Genomic DNA, 27,436 nt, shown 5'->3' with positions numbered 1-27,436 from the left:
AACGGTCGCGAAATATTCGCTGACGACGGATAGCTCGCCTATTTATCGCCTGTTGTATAATAAAAATTGCCGCCATTGTGTCCCAGATAAGTGCACGCAATCTGTTGCGGGAGGTCTAGAACCTGCCGCAAGTTTACGTGTACTTTACGGGTGCGCGTAGAATTGCGAGTGCTTCGTGAATAGGGCGTAAATCTTAAGTGGAGCTTACGACTGGCTTACATGGACGTAAACAGCTAAGTGTGCTTTGTGAATAAGGCCTCAGTACTCTAAGTACTTGGTGGGAGACGTCACGGACCCCGACAGACTGCCAGGCCGGGTCTACGAGGAAAACTTCAAGACGTTTCCCGATGGCCACCAGGTCGCCATCCACACGGTCAAACTACGGGGAGTGGAAGCTGTTGTAGTGACGTCGCGCCGGGATGATCTTTACCGACAGGGATTCCTCAGCCATGACATGGATAACAACACCATCCACAGAATCATGAAGATCGTCACCGGCGCCCAGTACCCACAGATGGTCCACTGCCGTAGCACCCACAGCTACAGGAGACTGGTGCCTCACTTTGAGGAGAGGAACAACATCACCTCCCCGTAGATGCTGTGCACCCAAACGGCCGTAACGAGGCCACTCGCATGAACATATCGATCGGACTTTAAACTTTTAGATCTGCGTTCAAAATTTTATTTCGAAATTACTTCTTTCTTTTTTTTAAATATTATTAAATAGTCCGATCCTCTCTTCTTTCTCTTATTTAATTTTGGACTGTCCTTCTAAAATGCTCTAAATTATATAAATATTCGGCCGAGCAGTCAATTCTTTTTTATTTTTGGCTTGTAACCTTTTTATTTTATCTATTAACTTCTTTACTAATTGCTATTTTCAAAATTCTGCCCAGTTTGCACGTTAAGTCACATCATGTGCAATTTATGACTTACTTATGTATCTGCGAGAATGTTACGATAATCATTCTCTTTACAGATGGTTATGCAGATTTATACTAACCATGATTGTCGAATATTTTATCTTATGGTGAGATAAAAGTTGACAAAGACAAAAAGAAAATGTTATTCACACCTTTGTTTTGGCCATATTATTTATAATTATTTTTTTAATACGGTGCATAGATCGTAAAAATACGTTTACAACAGATTGTTGAGCTATCATTTTCACACTGGCATGTTAACTCTGTATTGTAAACATATTTTGATGATGTTAACATATAAAAAACATTACATATATCAGTATATAATATGGCTCAAATTATGCGAATAATGTGTTTTCGTATGTTTGTCAACATAAGCGTACAGAGGCAGGGGAGAGCAACTGTCCTCCCATAGTACTGGAAATTCGGGAAAACATTATACAGATATTCAGGCAAAATGTGCTAACCTGAGACCTTTTTGACATGTATTTCCATCATTACTGTTCATTGCGGCACTCAAACGTACTCTAGTCGGCATATACTGCATACATAAAACTTGGGTCTATTTCGTGAATAACATTGCAATACGTATGTACAACAAAACCCCATTTTAAGTGGTCGAATACTGGGACCGTTGCCCTACATGTAAATGTTAAAAGGTTAAACATATAAACGTTATGTGAAGCACTGTTCACTGTTTGCAAAAAGTATTGCGGCATGTTTCAGTGTTTTGTTTTATAATAGTCGCACACGTAAAGTCATCTCTTGTTCTACAGAAGTTGAATGGAATGGTAACACAATGGCTTGTGAAGATGCGAACACACACACACACAGAGAGAGAGAGAGAGAGAGAGAGAGAGAGAGAGAGGAGAGAGAGAGAGAGAGAGAGACCTGTCGGTTATGATCAAAGCCTTGGACCAATAGAGAATGCACGTTTACACTTTATGTAGGATTTTCTTTATTCATTGTTTATTTATACTGACCATCGGCGAGATAGTTTGTTCATTTGTTTGATTGTCAATATACCACAACATTCATACTTCCAAATTCTCAAAAATCTAATCAAATCTTCAAAACTTCACGACGTTATCGAATCGAATATTCGAAGCTTCGAAGGACCCTACTATGACCTTCACATGGTGTCACATTCATGGTGCTGACAGTGTGCACTACGACTTGGTGGACATCTATACCTAGTATGAAAGTCATCCATTAAATAATTCAGAGTTAAAAGACAATCAGAACAACACCAACGACTTTCACCACATTAATTTAATTCTAAAACACACTGGTGACAGGGCTCGAACTTCGTTCAGATACAAATTGCCACAGGTCAAATGTATCATAGAATATTCCTATGATATACTAGAATGATGTTTGTGAACACAGTCAAAGTACAAGTGAAAATGTTATGATGCATGACTTCAATCTGATGGCCAAATGGAAATTGTCATTCTTTTCACTATATAGCATTGAGCATTGAATACGATACAGAAAAAAAAGAGGAGAAATTGTTAAATATCTTAATCTAATCTAAGCTTGTTTCCGTACGAAAAGTCAGACACTGTTAAATTGTTGGTGGCTTGTCCTTTTGTCTTTCGTACTGGGGTACTATTTTACTTCACTTGAGAAGGCAGGGTTGTGAATTCCACTTTGTAAAGATCCATCAAATATTGATTTCTGGCGATCTTGAGTTTTCTGATTTTAACGTTTCCTGTAATGCAAAATTCTCAGTGTTACATTGCATTAAATAGCCTCATTTCTGTTAGTGCTATCATAGGAAATTGCCAATTTTTCTGTTGTAATAATTAAATACTGATAACAAAACAGAACAAGCATTCAGAGAGTACTGCTAAAGCAATACATGTTCCCCACTGGGCCCAACAAATGTTTTATCTCCTAAGTTCAAAGGTCATAACTCTATTCTCGAGTCCCTAACTATGTTATGCTTGAAACTCCGTTCGGTTTGTTTTCTCGTGCATGGTTCACACAATCAACATCCAGCTTGCTGTTGTCTGCTTGTCGTACATTTGTAAGTTTTTTTCTTCACAGTTCGAGAACATTTTCGTTAACAATTAAGTTATTAGCAAGTATCTAAACAAAAGTTTACAAAATCCATTAATTTTACTAATAGTGAGACGAATAATGACATAAAAAAGACAGGATTGTACATTTTGTGATAGAATTTTGACACTTTGCATGCACATGCATACTACTTAGGTAACAGAATATTTTCTAATATGTGCCAATTGAACAGCAATCCCTAATGGGCTACAGTGTCACCTACCCCACCCCTTCAAGGTTGACCAGATATATTTAAGAGGTTTTGACCATATATGGAATATATTCAATACTAGGCGTACAGGCTGCCATTTCTGGGGGGGGGGGGGGGGTAGTTTTTGCCCCAATTAAAGGAAAATGCAAATTATAGGGTTGCAAACGAATCACTACACATTTACACATGGATTACAACTAATTTTGCCGCTCACCACAATACCCCTGCGTAATTTCCTGCACACTGCCTGGTAATTTTTCGTGCTTGACTCGGGGGTGCTCCGTGTTGTTGTTTATGTCAGTAATATGGAGTTTTCTACTGGGATGTATGCAGCCATTGGGACTGAATGCAAAGGAGTTTCTCCGTTTGACAACCTGCACCACTCACCAGGGTGAATTCTTTTCTAGCATGATTCATTGCCTCCATGTCATTTTGAAGCTGATTTTAGTCGACCTGTTCGACGAGTTGTATGACGGCCATTCTGCAGAATTCCACGGTTGTTTGCAATTTGTCCTATCTGCCCTTGTCTGTCCTAGCAGTGCTGGAAAACTGACGAAAAACGAAGCTGGGTCGGCTGCTACTACTCCTTTTAAGACTTTACTTCATTTTATATTGATACTATATAATACCCTCCAGAGCTGGGTCTGTCCACGCCATTATACCAGCCATGATGACTAGATGATACTCTAGTCTGCTTCTCTCATGTTCAGACGGATCCGTATAGTACGTCACCTTTCAGGTCTACCAATTGTCACTCATGTTTTCTTGACGTGCTGCAACTCATCTCATTCCTACCGGTTGTGCATATTAATGGTCTAAAGGAGGCAACACACATGGGTATATAAAGATCAGACTTTAAACCATTAGACATTCGTTCAACATTTTTGTCAGACTTCTGTCCCCTCATTGTTAAATAGTCTGGCTCTCCCGTATTTGTCTCTTTTTATTTTTGGATTGTCCTTAAATGCTTTTTTGTTTGCCCGTTAACATTATATTGAAGACATTTTTTTCCACTAAATATTATTTCAAATTATCCATAGTCAGCCTTTAATGCCTGTTCCCTCCACTTCTTGTTTTGGGTACAAACTCTGGCTAATCAATGTAAGCGCCTAAAAACAGTTCTAAATACCATAATTATGGCCAAAGATGGGTAAAAATGCAGGGCAGGAAATGACTATTAAATCATTTATCAGTTTAGTAAAATACTATATTGTTTGTTTGATCATCGACTATTTAGTAACATTTGCAGGCTTTCACCCCGGCTTTGTTACCTCACTCATTTGAACATATGAGCACATACATTGGACCTAAACATGGATACGCACAGAAATAAGGCAATTCTGTATTTTCTACACATGAAAAAAACACGGCAAATACGATAGTGTAGTTTATTTATGATAAGATGGTCAAATAAAAAAGTTACTTGTTCAACTATCTTTGTCTGTTTGTGTAAAATAATGGTTTATATACTGAATGAATGAGAGAAAAAGTACCCTTTAAGTTTTATATAAGACTCCATTATATGCAGTAATGTGAAATAGAAAAAGTACACCCTTGGTGGTGAACTTTTCGACCATGACAAGTCTCGTCCCAGGTCATAATTTTCGTGAAACACTCTACTAAATATTAAAAACAGATGATTGGTTAAACAGTGCAATCTGTTATGAAGTTCGGTTCAGACATCCAGGCGGTGCTGTTCAACTGGCATTATATATGAAAACTTTCAGGGACCCAAGTACTATATATGCACAATTCTATCACAAAGTGCACAATCTTTGTTCTTATCCATCTTTCTATAAGTTGTTTTTGTTTAATTAAATCCTTACAATTACCGACATCTGTCCAGATGTCCGCTTGACTCATAGAAATTGATTTTAAAAAGTTAAAAAGAAGGAAGATTAATTAACATTCGGTGCATGTCACATGACCTCACACGTGCCAAATCAACAAGGCCAAATCATTTAATTTTTATGATGTGCATGTTCCCTAGCTGTTACATGGTTCATACAGCCATTCACCTATTGCCTATCTGTACTGACATCAAATGTTGGTAGTGATTATGGGGGAGAGGTGATGGAGGGGGAGTTGATGGAGGGGGAGTTGATGGAGGGGGGAGGTGAACTGACAGTTTTTGACAAACTGAATTTTTTCTCTAAAAAAATTAATCAAAATGTTTATTCACTCTGCATATTTCAAAAACAAATTTTTTGTTTTAATGTAGTGGACTTGAAAAAATAAAAATGACAAACCGTGCATGTGAAAAAAACCGCACACACATGAACGCAGGCTGCTTACTGGATAGGATTACACTTTTGTTTACAAAAAATTATTCATTTTACATCCACATTGTTGACTTTTTTTTACGTTGACTTATTTGGAATATACAATGTATTTTATATCACATACTGTAACTGAAAACATAGAATATTCTTTCTGTAAGAATAGTATTCGTGGTTTTGTCGTTAGCTGAACGCAGTTTGGGACATCGATGGTACTTCTTGTTCCATAATTTTATGACTATGAAATACTAATATCAACCACTCACACGTACATGTATGTACACTCACACAAACAAGAAGAAGAAAACCAACAAAATCCCCTAAATAAATCATGGCCATGTTTTCATCCTTACCGCACCCCACCCCAAAAGAAAGCCTCCCCTCAACAAAACCGATTAACTAACGCTTGTGAATAAATAAAATAAGGCCATAAGATTGAATTACTTCTTGAGAAATATCCACGTGGATGCAACAGATGCAACTAATAGCACAGAAAGCACGACAGCTGCTATAATAACTCCAAGAAGGACCATCAGTAATACGCTCTGGAACCTTAATTGCTGAAAATATATAATACTGTAAGTTATCAGAGAGATTATAGGTACAACTTACTTCAAAACACTCTCGACTTGCCCATCAAAAGTTTATTATTTAAATATTTAGTCAAATATATTTGAGCGTTTGTGCACATTCATACATACACACACGCATACATACACACATACATACACACACATAATCCAAACTGATAATCAGTGCTATAACGGTCATGTATGTCAAGGTCACAATGATACATTAAATTCTTAGGTATAAGTAATCCATATTGTAGAGTTGTAAACTTTAAAATTAAAAAAATAATACCTTACCAAAAATGTGACATCACAGCTTATTCCCGTGGTCCCTTCACATACATGCATACACACATACACACACGTAAACATACACATACATTCATGTATAGTGCTTTCCCTAGCTTGTTTTATCATACACACATACACACACGTAAACATACACATACATTCATGTATAGTGCTTTCCCTAGCTTGTTTTAACATACACACATACACACACGTAAACATACACATACATTCATGTATAGTGCTTTCCCTAGCTTGTTTTATCATACACACATACACACACGTAAACATACACATACATTCATGTATAGTGCTTTCCCTAGCTTGTTTTAACATACACACATACACACACGTAAACATACACATACATTCATGTATAGTGCTTTCCCTAGCTTGTTTTATCATACACACATACACACACGTAAACATACACATGCATTCATGTATAGTGCTTTCCCTAGCTTGTTTTAACATACACACATACACACACGTAAACATACACATGCATTCATGTATAGTGCTTTCCCTAGCTTGTTTTAACATACACACACGTAAACATACACATACATTCATGTATAGTGCTTTCCCTAGCTTGTTTTAACATACACACATACACACACGTAAACATACACATACATTCATGTATAGTGCTTTCCCTAGCTTGTTTTAACATACACACATACACACACGTAAACATACACATACATTCATGTATAGTGCTTTCCCTAGCTTGTTTTAACATATGGTGCAGAACCATGGCTCAGTAGTATAGCGCCATCTTGTCTTAATCAGCAACACGCTGGCCTGAGATTAAACAAGCCTTTTTCAATAATTACATGTAATTCAAAAACTGCCTTTATAAAACATTCTGAAAATGTATTATTAATTAACAAAATATGCCTGTTATATATTTTGCCTAAGATGCATTAAAACAAGCAAATTAATTACATTTATTTTTATTCCAATACATTTTTTAGTTGTTAATGAAAAAAATTAAAGTGTCCTGAAAATGGTGATAATGATCCCAGTGTTTTGTCTACCATGCTTTGCCAAATGTCTTGGGGAAAACACAAATATGTGTGTAATATATATATATGTGTGTGTGTGTGTGTGTGTGTGTGTGTGTGTGTGTGATATATATATATGTGTGTGTGTGTGTGTGTCTATTTAAGAAAAAATAAGGAAACGAAGCCACAGCTCTATAAATACCCCTTCCACCAGTCCCTTACTCCTTTTCCCTGTCATGGGCAGAACTCTCTTGACTTCACCTGCTTACCTGAAGCACGCCAAACATAACCCATACTCATACCAATGTGCACACAATCACTTCTTTGGCACCTCTACATGAACAGCTTACCTGAATCATGCCAAACATAATCCATACTCATACCAATGTGCACACAATCACTTCTTCAGTACCTCTACACAAACAGCTTACCTGAATCACGCCAAACATAACCCATACTCATACCAATGTGCACACAATCACTTCTTTAGCACCTCTACACAAACAGCTTACCTGAAGCACGTCAAACATAATCCATACTCATACCAATGTGCACACATCACTTCTTCAGCACCTCTACACAAACAGCTTACCTGAATCACGCCAAACATAACCCATACTCATACCAATGTGCACACAATCACTTCTTTAGCACCTCTACACAAACAGCTTACCTGAAGCATGCCAAACATAACCCATACTCATACCAATGTGCACACATCACTTCTTTAGCACCTCTACACAAACAGCTTACCTGAAGCATGCCAAACATAACCCATACTCATACCAATGTGCACACAATCACTTCTTTAGCACCTCTACACAAACAGCTTACCTGAAGCATGCCAAACATAACCCATACTCATACCAATGTGCACACATCACTTCTTTAGCACCTCTACACAAACAGCTTACCTGAATCACGCCAAACATAACCCATACTCATACCAATGTGCACACAATCACTTCTTTAGCACCTCTACACAAACAGCTTACCTGAAGCATGCCAAACATAACCCATACTCATACCAATGTGCACACATCACTTCTTCAGTACCTCTACACAAACAGCTTACCTGAATCACACCAAAAATAACCCATACTTATACCAATGTGCACACAATCACTTCTTCAGCACCTCTACACAAACAGCTTACCTGAATCACGCCAAACATAACCCATACTTATACCAATGTGCACACAATCACTTCTTCAGCACCTCTACACAAACAGCTTACCTGAAGTAGGTCCATTACGGTCACTTTTCTTAATTTCTGAAAGAAAATAACACAGTTAATAGATCGATGAGTCACTGTTATAACATATCCAGCTAAACTACTAGATGTACCTTCTGGACCATGTGCATTACGAAGTTCTGAAAACAAATTTAATGACAAACTCTTTACGATCATAAAAAAGTCCAATATCACTAACAACAGAACAAATTAGAATTAAATTTGGGACATTTTGACAAAGTTGTTACTACATCACGAGTACAAGTGGATGTCAAACATTTGATAACTTTGACATATAGAGTCGAGTTGGGTAATTCCGTACAGGTTTGGATGGAAGTTCGTGTACAGCACACTGCAGACAGATGGTATGCCTGAACAATACTAATATTCAGTGATCTCCCTTTTGTGATGTGTAAAATGTTGAATGTTTTGAGTATGCTCTGTTTCAAAATTGTTTACAAACGGTTTACCGTCTAATGTTGGAAGTGGGTAATGTCGTACACCAGGCGGGTAATTTCGTACATCATATCGCTATTATCGGGTAACATCGTACAGTTGGGTAGCTATGAATAAAATCTCACCAGGTCGATATATATTTGGAATGCATTTGATAATGACAGATGTATGGTTTCAGGCTCGGATCCAGGATTTTTTTTGGCAGGAGGATTGGTTATATACATGGCAAAATCTTGTACATTAGCACTTTAATAACGGGCCTAATGACATGGTTTTCGGTCTTTTGGGAGTTGTTGCGGTTCCTTTCGGGTATTGTAGATATGGAAGGTATGTGTGGTGTTGGGAGTTCCTGCTGGTTACCAATTGTAGGGTATAGGTGGGTCAAGCTTTGTCATGGTAAAGGAATAAAAAAAATAAACATTGTCTGCAGACAGTAATTCGTTTAGTTATCTTGGATTTGTTGTTGTTGTTGTTTTCTGTTTTTACTAGGACGGGCTTTGATTTGTTTGTAATTTGAGGTTGTTTAATTGGCAGAGGGTTCCTAAATTTATATATGCTTTCTATAGTTGTGGTGCTCGAAGGGAACTGAACACAGCAGCCTGGGAGCGACCGAGGACTGTGTTGTTGGGCTCTTTAAAATAAATGAAAACCCCCTCTAAACCCTGGTCCCGCACCTTGGTATAGTTTAATAAATAAGACTACAATTGGCTTTAAAAGTAGTATATTTACTACACGGAGAGAAACAGTTTAACTAAACAAATTTTTAAAAATTCAGAAAACCCCCCACATATTAACATATCAGTGTGCAACACCTCCAGCTAATTGTAAATATGGATATAAATAGCTGGAAATGTCCCGGAAATTATTTTAAAATTACGTAAAAATATACTGGGTAATGAAAACACAAAGTCGTAGAATGTATAACGTGTTTTATTTGGGTGTACGGAGTTAGCCGACCGTACGGAATTACCCGACTCGACTCTAGTCTTAGAGAGAATGCCTGCTACATTTGTTCATTAGTAGCAAGGGATCTTTTATATGTACCATCCCACAGACTATGGCATTTAATATACCAACCATGGTGTACTGGCTAGAGATTTTCACATACGTTCTGTATGAATGTAAGAAAATGTTAAACAAAAATTTAAGAAATGGCATCATCTCATATTTATTGCAATTAAGCTATAAGCTAACATTACGTTACATGCCAGATGTAAGATACTCTTATTTACTACTCTCATGTCATGTCTTTTGTAGCCTATAAACTAGATACAATGGCCGGCAAAATTGTTTAGTATCAGTATGCAATTCAAACGTCTTTAGTTATGATTCCATTTTCGCAAAAACATTGAGGAGCCGTTATATCGAATTGGTTCCGTTTTTGCCATTGAAAATGGTTCCATTTTGATAGTGGTGTCATTTTAGCCTGATCCCCTACACTGCACACATTATAGTCTTCGTCATCCAAATAACTAGTTGCTGTTTCCAACATGTCTCTCCCATACGAATGATGCCATCTGGAGTCTGGTGACACAGTTAATATATCAGCATCTGACTGTTCCACAATGATTTCAATGGAATTATGTTCTGGGGAAGTCGCAGTACAATTTTCCGAGAAAACAATGCAACAAGACATACATGTATGCTTTGTTCAATCATTGTCCTCAAAATTTAATTTCAACTTGTAATAACACCATAAAATAGTAATTATTATATTATTATTATTATTATTATTATTATTATTAATTGAGACACTAACTATATGACTAAACATCGAATGATGTCATAGCATGTCATATTGGTAATTAACTAATCAGGGGAACAATTTTTTAACAGCAGTATCACCCGAAATTGGATATTAAAAATAAAAATTGCGAAGGCCAAATATGAAGATAGCATTCTGTCTCGCATCAAACAATTTCATATATCTGTTTGTGTATATGATCCAGCATAAATAAATTAAAAATAAATAAAATACAGGAAATAATATATCTATACTTTTTTTCATAAATCAATAATAATAGTTATTACAAACATACCTGTACCACAGTTTTCTCCAGTCCAGTATTCCCCACAATCACATGTGCAGGTATCATTATGAACTCTGCCATGTGTACATTGTATGTTGCATATTTCTGCAAAATATAAAACAGTACAAAAACATAAACATATGGTTATATTTTAATACTAGTTTCTATCATTGATTGTATTATTTATCATTGTATTATTTGATTAAAACATTCATTTATATACTGAACAAAAAAAGAAACTTCCGATTTGTACATATAGTATTTGTTGTGTTAAAGAATTCATTGTGTAATGAAATTATATAGGTAGTATTAGCCTTGAGCTGTATTATCAGGATTCATGAATTTTATCGATTATTTTTGCACTGTTAATCGTCGACAACGTGAAATTCAATTTGCACGTGCATGCATGGTTCGACATGTCCCGTGTAGTATTCGGTCAATGTGTTTTACTTGTCTTACTGACATTGTTGTCAAGTGAACGAGAACGCTTCAAAATTTGTAAAAAAAATTATGTTTTTTACATTGTAGCATTTTTAGTATGCCAAGAATACCCAATAATTTACGAGAACGGGCGATTGGCATGCTTGATGTTGGCATGTCGACAGAAGACGTTGCAAGGCATGTTGGGAGTTCTAATCGAGCGATACGAAATCTTCGCGTAAGATTTCGAACGACAGGAAGCACCAATGACTTGCCACGTCGTGGACGTCCGCGTGTTACAACGCGTGGTCATGGCCACTATATCATGAACACGCATTTGCGCAATCGATTCCAAACTGCCACTGCTACTGCTGCTAACACACCTGGGCTTCATAATAACCGAATCAGTGGGCAAACTGTTCGTAATCGTCTGTGGGAGAACGGTTTACATGCACGACGTCCTTGTGTCGGATGCGTTTTAATGCAACGTCATCGTCTAAATCGTCTTAATTGGGCACGTGTACACACTCGTTGGATACGGCGACGCTGGAATACCATTCTTTTTTCGGATGAATCCAGATTTTCTTTACAACGTGGTGATGGCAGGGTGTGCTTCTACCATAGGAGAAATGAATGCTATGCTGACTGTTCTTGAACGAGATCGTTTCAGGGGTGGGGGTTCTGTCATGGTCTGGGCAGCCACTGCCCATGGTTATCGTTCACCACTAGTTGTCATTGATGGCACCGGCCTCGGTGGCGTCGTGGCAGGCCATCGGTCTACAGGCTGGTAGGTACTGGGTTCGGATCCCAGTCGAGGCATGGGATTTTTAATCCAGATACCGACTCCAAACCCTGAGTGAGTGCTCCGCAAGGCTCAATGGGTAGGTGTAAACCACTTGCACCGACCAGTGATCCATAACTGGTTCAACAAAGGCCATGGTTTGTGCTATCCTGTCTGTGGGAAACGCAAATAAAAGATCCCTTGCTGCTAATCGGAAGAGTAGCCCATGTAGTGGCGACTGCAGGTTTCCTCTCAAAATCTGTGTGGTCCTTAACCATATGTCTGACGCCATATAACCGTAAATAAAATGTGTTGAGTGCGTCATTAAATAAAACATTTCTTTCTTTCATTGATGGCAAGTTAAACGCTCAACGTTACCACGATGACATTCTCGCTCATCACGTCATTCCTCTGTTCCATAACAACGCCAACATCTCGATTTTTCAGCATGATGATTCCACCTCTCGTACAGCTAGAGACACCGTAAATTTTCTTAGGACAAATAACACTGATTTCATTGATGACTGGCCCGCTAAAAGTCCTGATCTCAACCCCATCGAGCATGTCTGGGATAATCTGGACAGACGATTGAGGCGTCATCCCAACCCACCCGCTAACGTCAACGAAGTTCGTCAAGCGCTCATTCAGGAATGGAACAATATTCCACAGGCAGAAATCAACACTTTAGTCTATTCTATGCGCCTGCAATGCACTGCAGTGGTCAATTCAAGAGGTGGTCATACCCATTATTAAGTGGGGGGTTTTCTTTTTAAACCTGTACCACACTTGGTCAAAATTTCTCCCAGTTTCTGTTAACCTATGGCCATGATTTTTGCACCAAACGATGCATCACGGAACACTCTTTAAACGCATATATAACAAGTATTCCCCCGGTTTGTTTTCATCAAGTTATGTTCAAGCAAAGTCATCGGAAGTTTCTTATTTTGTTCAGTATATATTAACCTCCCTAAAAACCCAACCGACAACAAACTTAGCCACAACTTTGTTTTTAAAAATACTGCTTTACTATAATTAATAATTAATAAATAATTTCAATGTCGTAGAATCAAACGGACTGCTCACCAGAACTGATGCATATTCATTTAGAGATACTTTAATTAAGAACAACTACTCCAAACTTTCTTCATTGACGTCATTTTGCAATTCAATAATAGCCAATAATTGTAATGAAGTTTCAGCATAACGGGCACATTTTGAAATAACATTGAACACCGATTGTTCTGCTCGCTAGATTGTCTGACATGAATCGTTTAACTTGAGATCTGCTGGCAACTTGATTCTCACCAAAGAGTCTTTCAATGCAATAAAATCACCTTTGATATCCGGTGACCCAGTGACACACGGCTGTGTGGGGCTGGGTGCCTCATGGCGTGAGGTTACTGGAGGACGAGCCTCGTCAAGGTCATCAGAAGACCGTCTAATTTGCCGAATATACTGTTCGGATTCATCTGGAAAACGCCCTGCTCGTTGCTTATCACTACCAGACAGTTTTTGGTAAAACAAGGCGAGTTTCGTATTGACAGTTTCCACAAACCCAGAACATTTTTCATCCATTCTCTGGATGCACGTCCTCGCTTACGGAATGAACAAGCCGAGAACGAGGTAAAGCGCTACAATATAACGGTGTCATACCGCTGCTGACGCAAGTCAATTGTTGATGTGACTCCTTTTGTTGACAAGTGAAAGGAAAGCAGACTGCCAACTGTCAAATGACTCAAATCTGACTGATTTATAGCATAGTATGTAATATTTTACAGTATACAGTAAAGTACACATATAACGAACTACTGTATAGAACGAACTGATCGTAAAGTCCCGTTTTATCTCCCTATATACATTAATAACAAACTTGTACAAATGTGTACCATGAACTACTGCTATACGAACTAACTATCATGGTCCCTTCCGGTTCGTTATAAGAGTACTTTACTGTATATATATATAAAGAAGAGAAGCTATAATTGATCTAAATATTACAGAATTAAAATAATAGTTATTTCTGGAGCAGGCATACCACATTCCTCTCCAATCCAATGTTTTTCACAAACACATGTGCAAGAATCTTGCAGAAGAATGCCATGATCACAGTGTAAGTTGCATACATGTATTTCTGCAAGATATAAAAACAGTACAGAAACTAGCAGAACAATAAACATATGGTTACATTGTCATATTATTTCTTTATTATTCTTTGCACTATTTGATTAAAACATTTACTCAGAAATAAAATGCACCGTACTAAAAAGATACTATAATAATACTATATTCAGCCTTTCTGCCTGAAAATTATTTGAGGGTATGTAATAAAAAAAAAAAACCCATAAGTGCGCCATCTACATCTAGGTGGTTATTAAAATGTTTCCAAATTGGACATTGTATTTCATGCACTTTGACAAATTTCAAACAGCACTTATCCACACTGAGACTGGACAGACAGCTAACATTTGTGTATCGACAACGAGACTGGACAGACAGCTAACATTTGTGTATCGACAACGATACTGGACAGACAGCTAACATTTGTGTATCGACAACGGGACTGGACAGACAGCTAACATTTGTGTATCGACACCGAGACTGGACAGACAGCTAACATTTGTGTATCGACACCGATACTGGACAGACAGCTAACATTTGTGTATCGACACCGATACTGGACAGACAGCTAACATTTGTGTATCGACACCGAGACTGGACAGACAGCTAACATTTGTGTATCGACACGATACTGGACAGACAGCTAACATTTGTGTATACACACTAAGACTGGATAGACAGCTAACATTTGTGTATCCACACCGATACTGGACAGACAGCTAACATTTGTGTATCGACAACGAGACTGGACAGACAGCTAACATTTGTGTATCCACACGATACTGGACAGACAGCTAACATTTGTGTATGTACTGGACAGACAGCCGATACTGGACAGACAGCTAACATTTGTGTATCGACACGATACTGGACAGACAGCTAACATTTGTGTATCGACAACGATACTGGACAGACAGCTAACATTTGTGTATCGACAACGATACTGGACAGACAGCTAACATTTGTGTATCCACACCGATACTGGACAGACAGCTAACATTTGTGTATCGACAACGAGACTGGACAGACAGCTAACATTTGTGTATCGACAACGAGACTGGACAGACAGCTAACATTTGTGTATCCACACCGATACTGGACAGACAGCTAACATTTGTGTATCGACAACGAGACTGGACAGACAGCTAACATTTGTGTATCGACAACGAGACTGGACAGACAGCTAACATTTGTGTATCGACAACGAGACTGGACAGACAGGTAACATTTGTGTATCGACACCGAGACTGGATAGACAGCTAACATTTGTGTATGGACAGACAGCTAACATTTGTGTAGACTGGACTGGACAGACAGCTAACATTTGTGTATTGACAATGAGACTGGACAGACAGCTAACATTTGTGTATCGACACCGAGACTGGACAGACAGCTAACATTTGTGTATCGACAATGAGACTGGACAGACAGCTAACATTTGTGTATCGACACCGAGACTGGATAGACAGCTAACATTTGTGTATCCACACCGAGACTGGACAGACAGCTAACATTTGTGTATCGACAACGAGACTGGACAGACAGCTAACATTTGTGTATCGACAATGATACTGGACAGACAGCTAACATTTGTGTATCCACACCGATACTGGACAGACAGCTAACATTTGTGTATCGACAACGAGACTGGACAGACAGCTAACATTTGTGTATCCACACGATACTGGACAGACAGCTAACATTTGTGTATCGACAACGATACTGGACAGACAGCTAACATTTGTGTATCGACAATGAGACTGGACAGACAGCTAACATTTGTGTATCGACACGAGACTGGACAGACAGCTAACATTTGTGTATCGACACGATACTGGACAGACAGCTAACATTTGTGTATACACACTAAGACTGGATAGACAGCTAACATTTGTGTATCGACACGAGACTGGACAGACAGCTAACATTTGTGTATCCACACGATACTGGACAGACAGCTAACATTTGTGTATCGACACCGATACTGGATAGACAGCTAACATTTGTGTATCGACAATGAGACTGGACAGACAGCTAACATTTGTGTATCCACACGATACTGGACAGACAGCTAACATTTGTGTATCGACAATGAGACTGGACAGACAGCTAACATTTGTGTATCGACAATGAGACTGGACAGACAGCTAACATTTGTGTATCCACACGATACTGGACAGACAGCTAACATTTGTGTATCGACAATGATACTGGACAGACAGCTAACATTTGTGTATCGACAATGATACTGGACAGACAGCTAACATTTGTGTATCGACAATGATACTGGACAGACAGCTAACATTTGTGTATCGACAATGAGACTGGACAGACAGCTAACATTTGTGTATCCACACGATACTGGACAGACAGCTAACATTTGTGTATCGACAATGATACTGGACAGACAGCTAACATTTGTGTATCCACACCGATACTGGACAGACAGCTAACATTTGTGTATCGACAATGATACTGGACAGACAGCTAACATTTGTGTATCCACACCGATACTGGACAGACAGCTAACATTTGTGTATCGACAACGAGACTGGACAGACAGCTAACATTTGTGTATCCACACGATACTGGACAGACAGCTAACATTTGTGTATCGACAATGATACTGGACAGACAGCTAACATTTGTGTATCCACACGATACTGGACAGACAGCTAACATTTGTGTATCGACAATGATACTGGACAGACAGCTAACATTTGTGTATCCACACGATACTGGACAGACAGCTAACATTTGTGTATCCACACGATACTGGACAGACAGCTAACATTTGTGTATCGACAATGATACTGGACAGACAGCTAACATTTGTGTATCCACACGATACTGGACAGACAGCTAACATTTGTGTATCGACAATGATACTGGACAGACAGCTAACATTTGTGTATCCACACGATACTGGACAGACAGCTAACATTTGTGTATCGACAATGAGACTGGACAGACAGCTAACATTTGTCCACACCGATACTGGACAGACAGCTAACATTTGTGTATCGACAACGAGACTGGACAGACAGCTAACATTTGTGTATCCACACGATACTGGACAGACAGCTAACATTTGTGTATCGACAATGAGACTGGACAGACAGCTAACATTTGTGTATCGACACCGATACTGGACAGACAGCTAACATTGTGTATCCACACCGATACTCGACTAACATTTGTGAGACTGGACAGACAGCTAACATTTGTGTATCGACAACGAGACTGGACAGACAGCTAACATTTGTGTATCCACACGATACTGGACAGACAGCTAACATTTGTGTATCGACAATGATACTGGACAGACAGCTAACATTTGTGTATCCACACGATACTGGACAGACAGCTAACATTTGTGTATCGACAATGATACTGGACAGACAGCTAACATTTGTGTATTGACAAATTTCAAACAGCACTTCTCTTATTATCATCTATCTAAAAATCATAAAAATATATCCATTAAATCCAAGGTTTTAGGGTACATGATGTACCCTCCATAGTCCATACCCTCTGGAAGAAACCTTGCTATTGTTCACAATATTTATAACGATATATATTTTTTTGTATTGGTTTAAAACATAATAATGAGTTTCGATATGAACTTTAACATTAATATTCGTTCTAGAGTTACGTGGTTCCTCTTTGACACAAACAGGCCATGGATTAACTACAGGTACCATCATTAGAAGTGGCAGTCATGTGATACGTGGCCAGCACAACTGAGATTTATTCATGGGAGCAATCGATCAAGACTTTGAGTAAAAATATCTTTGAGCACTGATGTCAACAACAGGCATTCCCACATCTTGTTTGGGAGCCACAGCTAAAGTTAACCTGCTTAAATTCCACACTGTTTGTGGAGCAGCAGGCTGGTCAGTGTCAATTACAATCCGGGTTGGTCCTTCTGTTTTCCACCCCTACTCGGCGGGAGAAAAGCAATGATCAAACCACCGTTTTATACTAGCACATAGGCCTACAAAGTTTCTTTAAAGTTTGTTTTGTTTAATCATCGTCTACTGGATGTCAAACAATTGATAATTTTGACATATAGTCTTCGAGAGAAAATCTGCTACCTTTTTTCATTAGTAGCAAGGGATCTTTTATATAGAATAACAGTTATTGCTAGAAGAGACATACCACAGTTTTCTCCAGTCCAGTATTCCCCACAATCACATGTGCAGGTATCATTACGAACTCTGCCATGTTTACATTGTAAGTTGCATATTTCTGCAAAATATAACACAGTATAAAAACATAATATATATATATATATATATATATATATATATATATATATATATATATATATGCCATATATATTTCCAATCTGGTTCATCAAAATGTACTATCCAGGTATTTATTTACAAAAACGGTTTTGAAAATAGAAGAGAAAGGGGAAAATGGAGAAATTATAATTGATTTAAATATTACAGGCTTTGAAAATTTAAATAATAGTTATTCCCAGAACAGACATACCACATTCCTCTCCAATCCAGGGTTTTTCACAATCACATGTGCAAGAATATTGTTGAAGAGTGCCATGATCACAAAGTGGGCTGCATATTTCTGCAAGATATAAAACAGTACAGCAGAATCATAAACATCATAAACTATTTCTTTATTATTCTTTGTACTATTTGATTAAAACATTCATTCATAAATCAAATGCACCTTGACAAGATACTATAATAATAATTATAATATAGTCAGGCTTTCTACCAGAAAATTATTTGAGAGTATGTGATAAAAACAAGAAAGAATGTAAGTGCCCCTACTAGGTGGTTATATGTGTTTATAGTAGAGCAGCAGAGACCACCAATTTTCGAGATAGTCCAACCCGGAGTTCAATATAGGTTGAGATCTATCAAAATGTTCGTCTTGGGGTCAGGATTCAGGATACCAATGTTGACAGTGTGGCAAATTAGTGCGGGCTGAGAAATTGGGTTGAAAACCGATGTTTTGGAGTAAAAAATACGAAAAATTAAAAATGCTAAGTTACAAAGCATATGCAGACAACTGGTTTAATTATTTCTTTTTTAGGCTTAAATTACTTTTATCGAATGTTGCATGACCATATCAACAAAATTTACTGTATTTGTTTGTTGGTATGGCCATTATGTATGAAAATACATGCTTAAAAGAACATCTCCAAGAAATAATATGATTCCAAAACAAAAGGTTTAGACATGATCATCGATATATAATTAATGATCTTCTTGACTTAAAATACCAAATTATTAGACATTGAAGAATACAGAAAACATTTAGAATGAAAATAAAATCAGTTTTGACTAAAGTATGACAAGTATAATAACCTGCATGTTGTATATGACCAATGTTTGACAAGTGTATGACCAACCATTGTAGAATCTGAAATTTTAGCTATAACATTAGTATAATAAAATGTAGCCAACTCTAGTAGTGAAAACAACACCTTTTGAATGAGAAACATAGCTTCGGTTTAGTCACTGTCTCTATCCAAAGTTTTCTTTGCTCAATGTGTTGGAGTATTACATGGTTTCGTCAAAACGTTCAACTGATGCTTCATAAATGCAAACAGTTGAACATGCCTGACCATCTGCTTATGCAATCTTCTGAAGAGCTATTCAAATTGTTAAGACGTTCAGAAGCTGTTGGTGACTGATTTTATTACAATTCTAATCTCAGATATTTGATCATACCACTGGTAAAGACATCGAAAAACATACAGAAGTAAAGTTTTCTCCATATGAAAGGTAAATTTTCACCAGATAGAAACAACATACTTTTTGTCTACCTGTAAGTTCCAACTCATACTCAGCACAAATTACTGTTTTGACAGTCTCAATGTTGTTTCCAAAGTTGACTATGTAACTTGGAAGGAGCAGTGCTTATCCGGGGAAGTGTCAAGTGACACAGTATCTCATGAACAGGGGATACACATTGCAACACTGGCATGCTTACTAGCATGGCCCATTAAGAAGTAGATTTGCTGGAAAGTATCACTGCACCATGTTGGATAAGAACAAGAGCATCATAACTAGACATTGCTGTTGTCAGCAGCCCTAGAAACATCAGTAGTATGCCTTTTGTTGGTGTTAAGCTGAACGTTTTTGTCACATCCACCACCTCTATTAAACAATATCTGGTCTTGTTAAAAGAGTATCATATTTATAGACATGTACAAAGTAAAGAACTTTGCTAGAATGGTTTTATTTTCACTGTTGAAATCATTACCAGTTTCCAGGAATGCAATTTGTGTTACTCCTGGCCTGGTGCTTATAAAACATTTAGAGTCTAGACTCAAGATTCTAATAGAGTGGGAGACAATAATGTCATGGCAAGTTATACAAATTGTATACGTGTGATTGAGTCTGGACTCTAAACATTTTATAATCTCGAGCCCTGTTGCTTAATCTGTGTCTGTCCCTTGGACTGCTTTTAAGAGTGAGCATTACATTTCATAAGGTTGACAAAACGTGTTTCAAACTTGTAGATCCTTTATAACAACTAAAATTAAATATTAAATAAAAATATTCTCGTTTAGAAAATCAGTGTCTACATATGCAATCTCTTTTCAGTTGTTCTAATGTTTGTAGTAGCTCAAATCTATTTTTCTCTAGGTACGAAACTATTGAAAGGTAAAATCCAGTTTGGGCAACAACACATGTTAGGAAACACACTGTGTTATCCACAAACACTGATATTCTAAAATAGCAAGCAATAAAATTTATTTAATTTGTATTTAAAGTTGTGAAAAGGCTGTATATAACTACATGTATTAGTCGGAAACATGACAGCAAACGCAGGACGGTCTTTTTAACAGGCCACACTGGTAAGCATGCCAATGTGATAAAGTTTACCCCTGTTCATGAGATGCTCACTTGACACTTTCCCAGAGAAGCATTCCTCATTCCAGTGTCTATTGCCTAAAAATACGTGATACAATAAACTCTTTCTTTGGATATGGAAAACATATGCATTTTGTTTCATGGTAAGTATGCTTCTACAAAATGACTTCTTAAAAGCTTTGTGAACAAAAACATCAATTATTTTATTGGAACTCTGTATGACAAAGGACTGCGGGTTTTAAACAATCTTCATTGTGAAAATGCTGAGGAAAACTTGCCAAGCGAAAAACTACCCGCTATAAAATATAATTTTCAGCTGCATGTTTTCGATATCTTTATTGCAATTCATGACACGTTATATCAGACATAACTAGTGAGTTGTAGCCTCTAACTTCTGAATAATTAGTGTGTATTCCTCTGCAGTGAATAGTTGTTTAGAAGATTGCATATACCAAGCAAATAATCATGTATGTACCGAGGCATGCAACCGTGTTGGCATGAACTGTAAATTTTTATGAAAACCAGTGCTCTAACCCATTAACCATATAGAGGTACCAACACCGCAAACTGAAGATAATGAAAGTATCTAAACTGAAACTATACTTCTCACCAGTCCGATGTTAAAAAGCAAAAGCCATGGGAGTCCAGCTAACAAATTTGATGAACTCTCTACTTCAAACCATCAACTCACCCCGTGTTGGGTTTTTTCTTTTGGCCTATTTTTAAAACATTACAGGAGCCCATGTTAAATGTTCAGTTCTGAACACTGTATAAATGAACCAATTGCATACATACTAAAACTTCTGCTTGTGACGGACTTGCTACTCTCTTCGTCTTGTACGTAACAAAACCAAACTCCGTTATCACGAAGTGATAATTTGGCGATCTCTATAACATACACCTTAGTGTCCGAGGGGCCGGAGTCTGTTCCTTTTCCACACTTGGCCGTATAACCTCTGAATGTGTCCTTGGATATCTTACATTTGTCATAATGCTGGTACAGCGTTCCTATAAGATTAAGAGCTGCACTGGTATTTTTCCTGAACTGAATTGTAGCTTTAATAACAGCAGCGTTTGTCAGTTTACAGGTCAGAATAAACATGTTCTTATACACAGGTTGATGGGGTCTCGTAGAAAGGGACGCAGTGAGATCTAAGGAAAGATAAACAGAAATCTTATTGCCATATTGAAGATTAATGTACGTGTATATTAATTTAAGTGAACACAAGGAATATTTTGTTCAGTATCGCGTCGCAATTTAGTACGCAAGTTTTAGAGATCCCAACACAATTTTAAAACGTTAAACAGCACTACCTGCAGTGATCTTGGGAACAAAATGTTCCCTGGAACATACAGCAAGGTACATTAAAAATAACAAATTACATGAACACACAGCAAGTACAGTAAATTGTTACACTACAGATTAAAAATAGAGCGAGTTACATCAACATAATAGACATATTTATGTTCAGGAGAAATTTTGATGTTTCTATGAGTTAGTTTGTTTTGTTTAATGACACCACTAGAATACATTGATTTATTAATCACTGGCTACTGGATGTCAACCATTTGGTAATTTTGACATATAAACCTCCTACATTTTTCTATTAGTAGCAAGGGATCTTTTATATACACCATCCCACAAACAGGATAGCACATACCACGGCCTTTGATATACCAGTCACGGTACACTGGCTGGAACAAGAAATAGCCCAATGGGCCCACTGACCTGGATCGATCCCAGACTGACGGCGCATCATACGAGTGCTTTACCATTGGGTTATGCCCCGCCCCGATGTTGCTAGGACATATGTTGAATGTCTCATTTTCTAGTCAAATGGAGATAGTCTCATTGTTCACATTATAAAATCGTAGCTAGGTCTCACATGGGTAATTTTGTAAGTGGCTAAAACAGAGAAAACGTTTGCTCACCACTTTCTCTCTCTAATTAACAATGTACGCTAATTGGTATCTTATTCCTTGACAACACTATTACAAAAGTAATAGATGTAGTATAGCTTGGCTTCAGAATGAGCTAAGTGCCATATGGAGAGGACATTATGTAGACTTGCTTTTTTCGTATTTCTCATCATATATAATCTGTCAAAAAAGAAACGCATAGGCGAAATATTCATAGAATTATCTCTTTAATACAAAGTGGCATAATTTTGTTATTTATGATCATATCACAGTCAAATTTGGCATGAGTATGTGACAATGTTCTTGCTATGGACTGGCGGCAGTGGAGACGTTTTCATCAACAAACAGCGTCACACAAGAGCGCTGAAATCAGTACCTTGTGTGGCCACCAGCAGCAGCAGTCACTGCGCGACATCTCCTTGGCATAGACCAAGTCTCTGAATCCGCACACGTGAAATCCTAGCCCATTCTTCCTGCAGTGCATGTGACAGTTGCGGAAGCATCTGAGGCTCCAGATCATGCTGGCGTACACGTCTGTCTAGTTTGTCCCATAGATGTTCAATGGGGTTGAGATCTGGCGATCTTGATGGCCATGGCAGCACATTAATGTTCTCATTCTGTAGGAAATCCATTGTTACACGTGCCGTATGCGGCCTGGCATTGTCCTGCTGAAAGAGTTCTCTCTGTCGATCCAACATGGGACGCATGTGACGGCGAAGAATATCAACCCGGTAGCGTACAGCTGTCAGGTTGCCTTGTACGAACACGTGACATGAGAAAGAAACGTGACTCGTCGCTGAACCATACTCGCAAGTTCCACTCCTGTACATTCGTGCACCAGCGAACACGTAAATGTTGATGTTTATGTCGCAGGACGGGGCCAACATACAGTCTCCTAGCCCGTAAACCAGCTTCTCAAAGTTGGTTCCCAATGGTTTGTGCAGACACCCTTCTCAAACCAGGTTTGCGTCCAGCAGTGTTCGTAGCTGTGGCAGTTCGGTGACGCAAGTGCAGAACCCGGATGTAGCGATCTTGTGCTGCAGTTGTTATGTGAGGTCTTCCACTTCTGGGCCGGTCTTCAGCTGATTGAAACTGCTGGTACCTGTCTCAGAGACGTGAAATGGTGCTCTGATGCACGTTCATGTCGCGTGAGACTGCTGACTGCGATTCACCTAACTGGAGGCGGCCTATTGCAGTGTTTCGATTCAGCAGGTTTAGTCTTGGCATCTTGTAACTCGTCTACGTCAAAATAGAAATGAGGCATCATTGCGAGCATTGTAGCTTTAAATACCCATCATTACCCCAATTGTTTCCCCCGAGTTTCACATGCATTCACCAAAATCTGACCATTTCACACCGATTTCCTGCAATTGTCGCACAATGTGCCACAACGTGCGTTAAATTTGTTTTAGGGTGCATTTGGGTATGCTGTCCCATTCCAGGAACATTAACAAACATGGTCATTCAGCAACATTGTACAAAAAAACTATATTTTGTAAAATCAAACACTTTTCTTCTTTCCCTATCACCTATGTGTTTCTTTTTTGACAGAGTATATATTAACAAAAAACACAAGGTTCAAAATCAAGCTTTGCAAATCATAACAGGATCTATAAAGTCTACACCTGTTAAAGACATGGAAAAAACTGCTGCAAAACAAGATCATGGTCCAGGCAGAGAAATTCAAGTACCTGCCCAACTATCCAATGAAACAGAGGATGGAGGGTCTGACAAAGAACTGTCTCAAATGCAGGAGTTTCATCCACCAAAGTCAGAGACTTGTCCCATTTAGTCCAGCAGATCTCCCACAGCCATGGAAATTTGAACATGCTATTCTACAGATCAGCATATCTGTCCCACAAGTAACCTCATGAGACTCCCAAGGTTACACAGTCGAACTCTGAATTGAAGAATCCTGGATCCATACATACATAGATGGCTCACCAACAAACGATGTGGTCAATAGAGGTGCAGGCGTGTTTGCTAAGTTACCCTCAGAAAACATCTCCAAAGCAGACATCCCAACCGGCATCTACAGTTCCAACTATAATACAGAGGCCCAAGCCCTAATGCAGGTCACTACCATGATTAAGGACTTCAAAGATGAATGTCAGCAAGTCTTCTTTCTGTCAGATGCTTGTTTAGTCCTGCAAGCGTTAGAAAGGGACACACTTTCTCATCTAAAGAAAGGCATCTCAGAACTTGCAAAGAAAAGACGAGTCACCCTAAACAATGGATTCCACTCCACCAGGAAATGAGGAAAAAACAGGCTAGCCAAGCTAGGAGAAAAACAAATGCAACCAAACAACAGAGTTAGCTTCTCCGAAAAGAAAATCCTGATCAGGTCAGGCAAAAAGCCTATATGACAGTGAGGGATAATTATCACCTTCTTAGCCAAGTGGATCAAGTAACTCAATTAAGACTCTGTATAGGCCACAACAGAACAGATTAAATGCTCACATGATCAAAATGTTCAACTAGCACCTTCACCAACTTGCAGCTGTGGACTCGAAGACCAAACAACGAATCACATCCTACAGTAGTGACCAACCTACCAACATAATTTTCAAAATTTACTGACTACATCCACTGTACAGACTGTCACAGCTGATGCTCATAAAATATAATGACTGGGATTTGAAATGGGTTCAGACAGCCAATTCATATAAAAATATAGGCACATTCTTAGGCATTTTGTGATATAATTACTGTAAACCTGAAAAAACTCGCATACCTATTAATTCCACGTCATTCGCACCCAAACTCAAGTCACAAAATTTATACGCACGCGTTATTTTCCATGTTAGAGTGTGCTTATAGGTGGTGTCTGATTTTCTAAACTAGTAAACCATGAAGAAAAATAATCATTATCTTTCAATTTATTAAGTTTACTTACATGTAAGTTGTGGGTTTTTTCTCTACTATTTATTAATGAGCACTACTCCAACCAGTGGCAACTAAATGTTAATTATTTTGGCTACCAAAGGTATATTAATTATTAACAACTACTATTAATGTATTGGTGGGAGTGTAATGTTCAAAATCAAGTTCAGTGACCTGAAAAACACCTATTATCAACTGTACTCTTGTCTTTTTCTGACTGGCAGAACTATAAGAAAAGTGATCTTTTATCACATATGGTGGCCATTTTGGATATAGGTGTTTTATATGAATACTGAAAAATATACACAAGGGCTCCATAGGCTAATTTTAATTAATAGACTCCAAGGAAGCCTCACATATAATTTGGTGCGTTTACCAATCAGGTATAGATAATTTTTAAAAATGACGCTAAGCCTTTGAACTAATTTGACATCAACCTTTACTGCCGAAAATGATGTAATCAATAAAGCATTGGAAGAAATAAAGGATTCTATTGCATCCAAATATATTATTTTTACAGATGTGTTCACTTTTGTGTCTCCAAGCTTTACATAATATGAAGCTGGAACACCCCTTAGTTTGGATGGCGATACAAAAATTATTCTATTTATCTATTGCTAATAAAGACATATTTTTTTCTGGGTGCACAACCATATGTTGACATCGGAGACCATGATAAACCAAACTCAGCTGCCTCTTGCTGTAAATTATTAATTTTATTATTTAATTAAAATTAATTAAATTAATATCATTTTATCATTAGCAGGAGTAATATTAGATATGTGAGTGCATGTTCTTTGTAAAATGTGTTATTTTTTACACACACACCCCAGGGTGGTTGCAAATTATTTCTGTATCTGATAATAGATAACACAAAATCCACACTGTAGTAAACACTGGGGTGTATGTGACTCACCCCTCCCTGTAGCTACACTTTTGAAAACAAATATTTTAAGGTCTATACGTCATGGTGGGTGGAGTGGGTCTATTGAAAATGAAGAGGTAGGATGGGATCATTACAATATGTTTTAACCATATTACATCATAAGCGTGTATTATTATTATTATTATTATTATTAATTAACTGTATAAGACCTTTTTCTGGTAGCTTGCACAAATGAAGACATTGTTGCTGTAAGCATGCGCAAGCTTCCATAAGTGAAGACATGATTGCGGGAAGCTTGTATAGTTGAGCGCAAGCTTGTACAAATTAAGACATGCTTGTGGCATGATTGCGTAACTGAAGATGTGCTTGCAGCAACTTTTCAGGGTTCGAATTTCACCACGGCATTGACGGCCTCCTTACTTGTTATTATGCCCCTAAAATGTTACGGTGTCGACAGCAAGAAAAATGCCACTCTGCCATACCTGGTTTGCCACCGTGTTCTTCGGAATTATG

General features: G+C 38.0%; 1 protein-coding gene across 6 annotated transcripts in view; it reads right to left on the bottom strand.

Moving 5' to 3' along the window:
- Nucleotides 1-2,180: 2,180 nt before the first annotated feature.
- Nucleotides 2,181-27,436, bottom strand: part of LOC121386622 — a 49,565-nt gene continuing 24,309 nt past the window's right edge. For 5 of the 6 annotated variants that reach the window (XM_041517583.1, XM_041517587.1, XM_041517588.1 and 2 more), the window contains 8 exons: nucleotides 22,030-22,386; nucleotides 18,881-18,970; nucleotides 18,542-18,631; nucleotides 14,298-14,393; nucleotides 11,071-11,166; nucleotides 8,579-8,614; nucleotides 5,922-6,037; nucleotides 2,181-2,637 (listed from right to left, as the gene is read on the bottom strand). In XM_041517583.1, the coding sequence (XP_041373517.1) occupies nucleotides 2,590-2,637; nucleotides 5,922-6,037; nucleotides 8,579-8,614; nucleotides 11,071-11,166; nucleotides 14,298-14,393; nucleotides 18,542-18,631; nucleotides 18,881-18,970; nucleotides 22,030-22,386 (929 nt within the window). In that variant the 3' untranslated portion in view covers nucleotides 2,181-2,589. The remainder of the gene's footprint in view (nucleotides 2,638-5,921; nucleotides 6,038-8,578; nucleotides 8,615-11,070; nucleotides 11,167-14,297; nucleotides 14,394-18,541; nucleotides 18,632-18,880; nucleotides 18,971-22,029; nucleotides 22,387-27,436) is intronic. The other variant, XM_041517585.1, reaches the window with a different exon arrangement.

Source organism: Gigantopelta aegis, chromosome 12 (genome assembly GCF_016097555.1).
Source record: "Gigantopelta aegis isolate Gae_Host chromosome 12, Gae_host_genome, whole genome shotgun sequence".
In the NCBI taxonomy this organism is placed as follows: domain Eukaryota; kingdom Metazoa; phylum Mollusca; class Gastropoda; order Neomphalida; family Peltospiridae; genus Gigantopelta; species Gigantopelta aegis.
The sequence above is the reverse complement of the archived record's forward strand: the minus strand, read 5'-3'. Positions and strand labels throughout refer to the sequence as shown.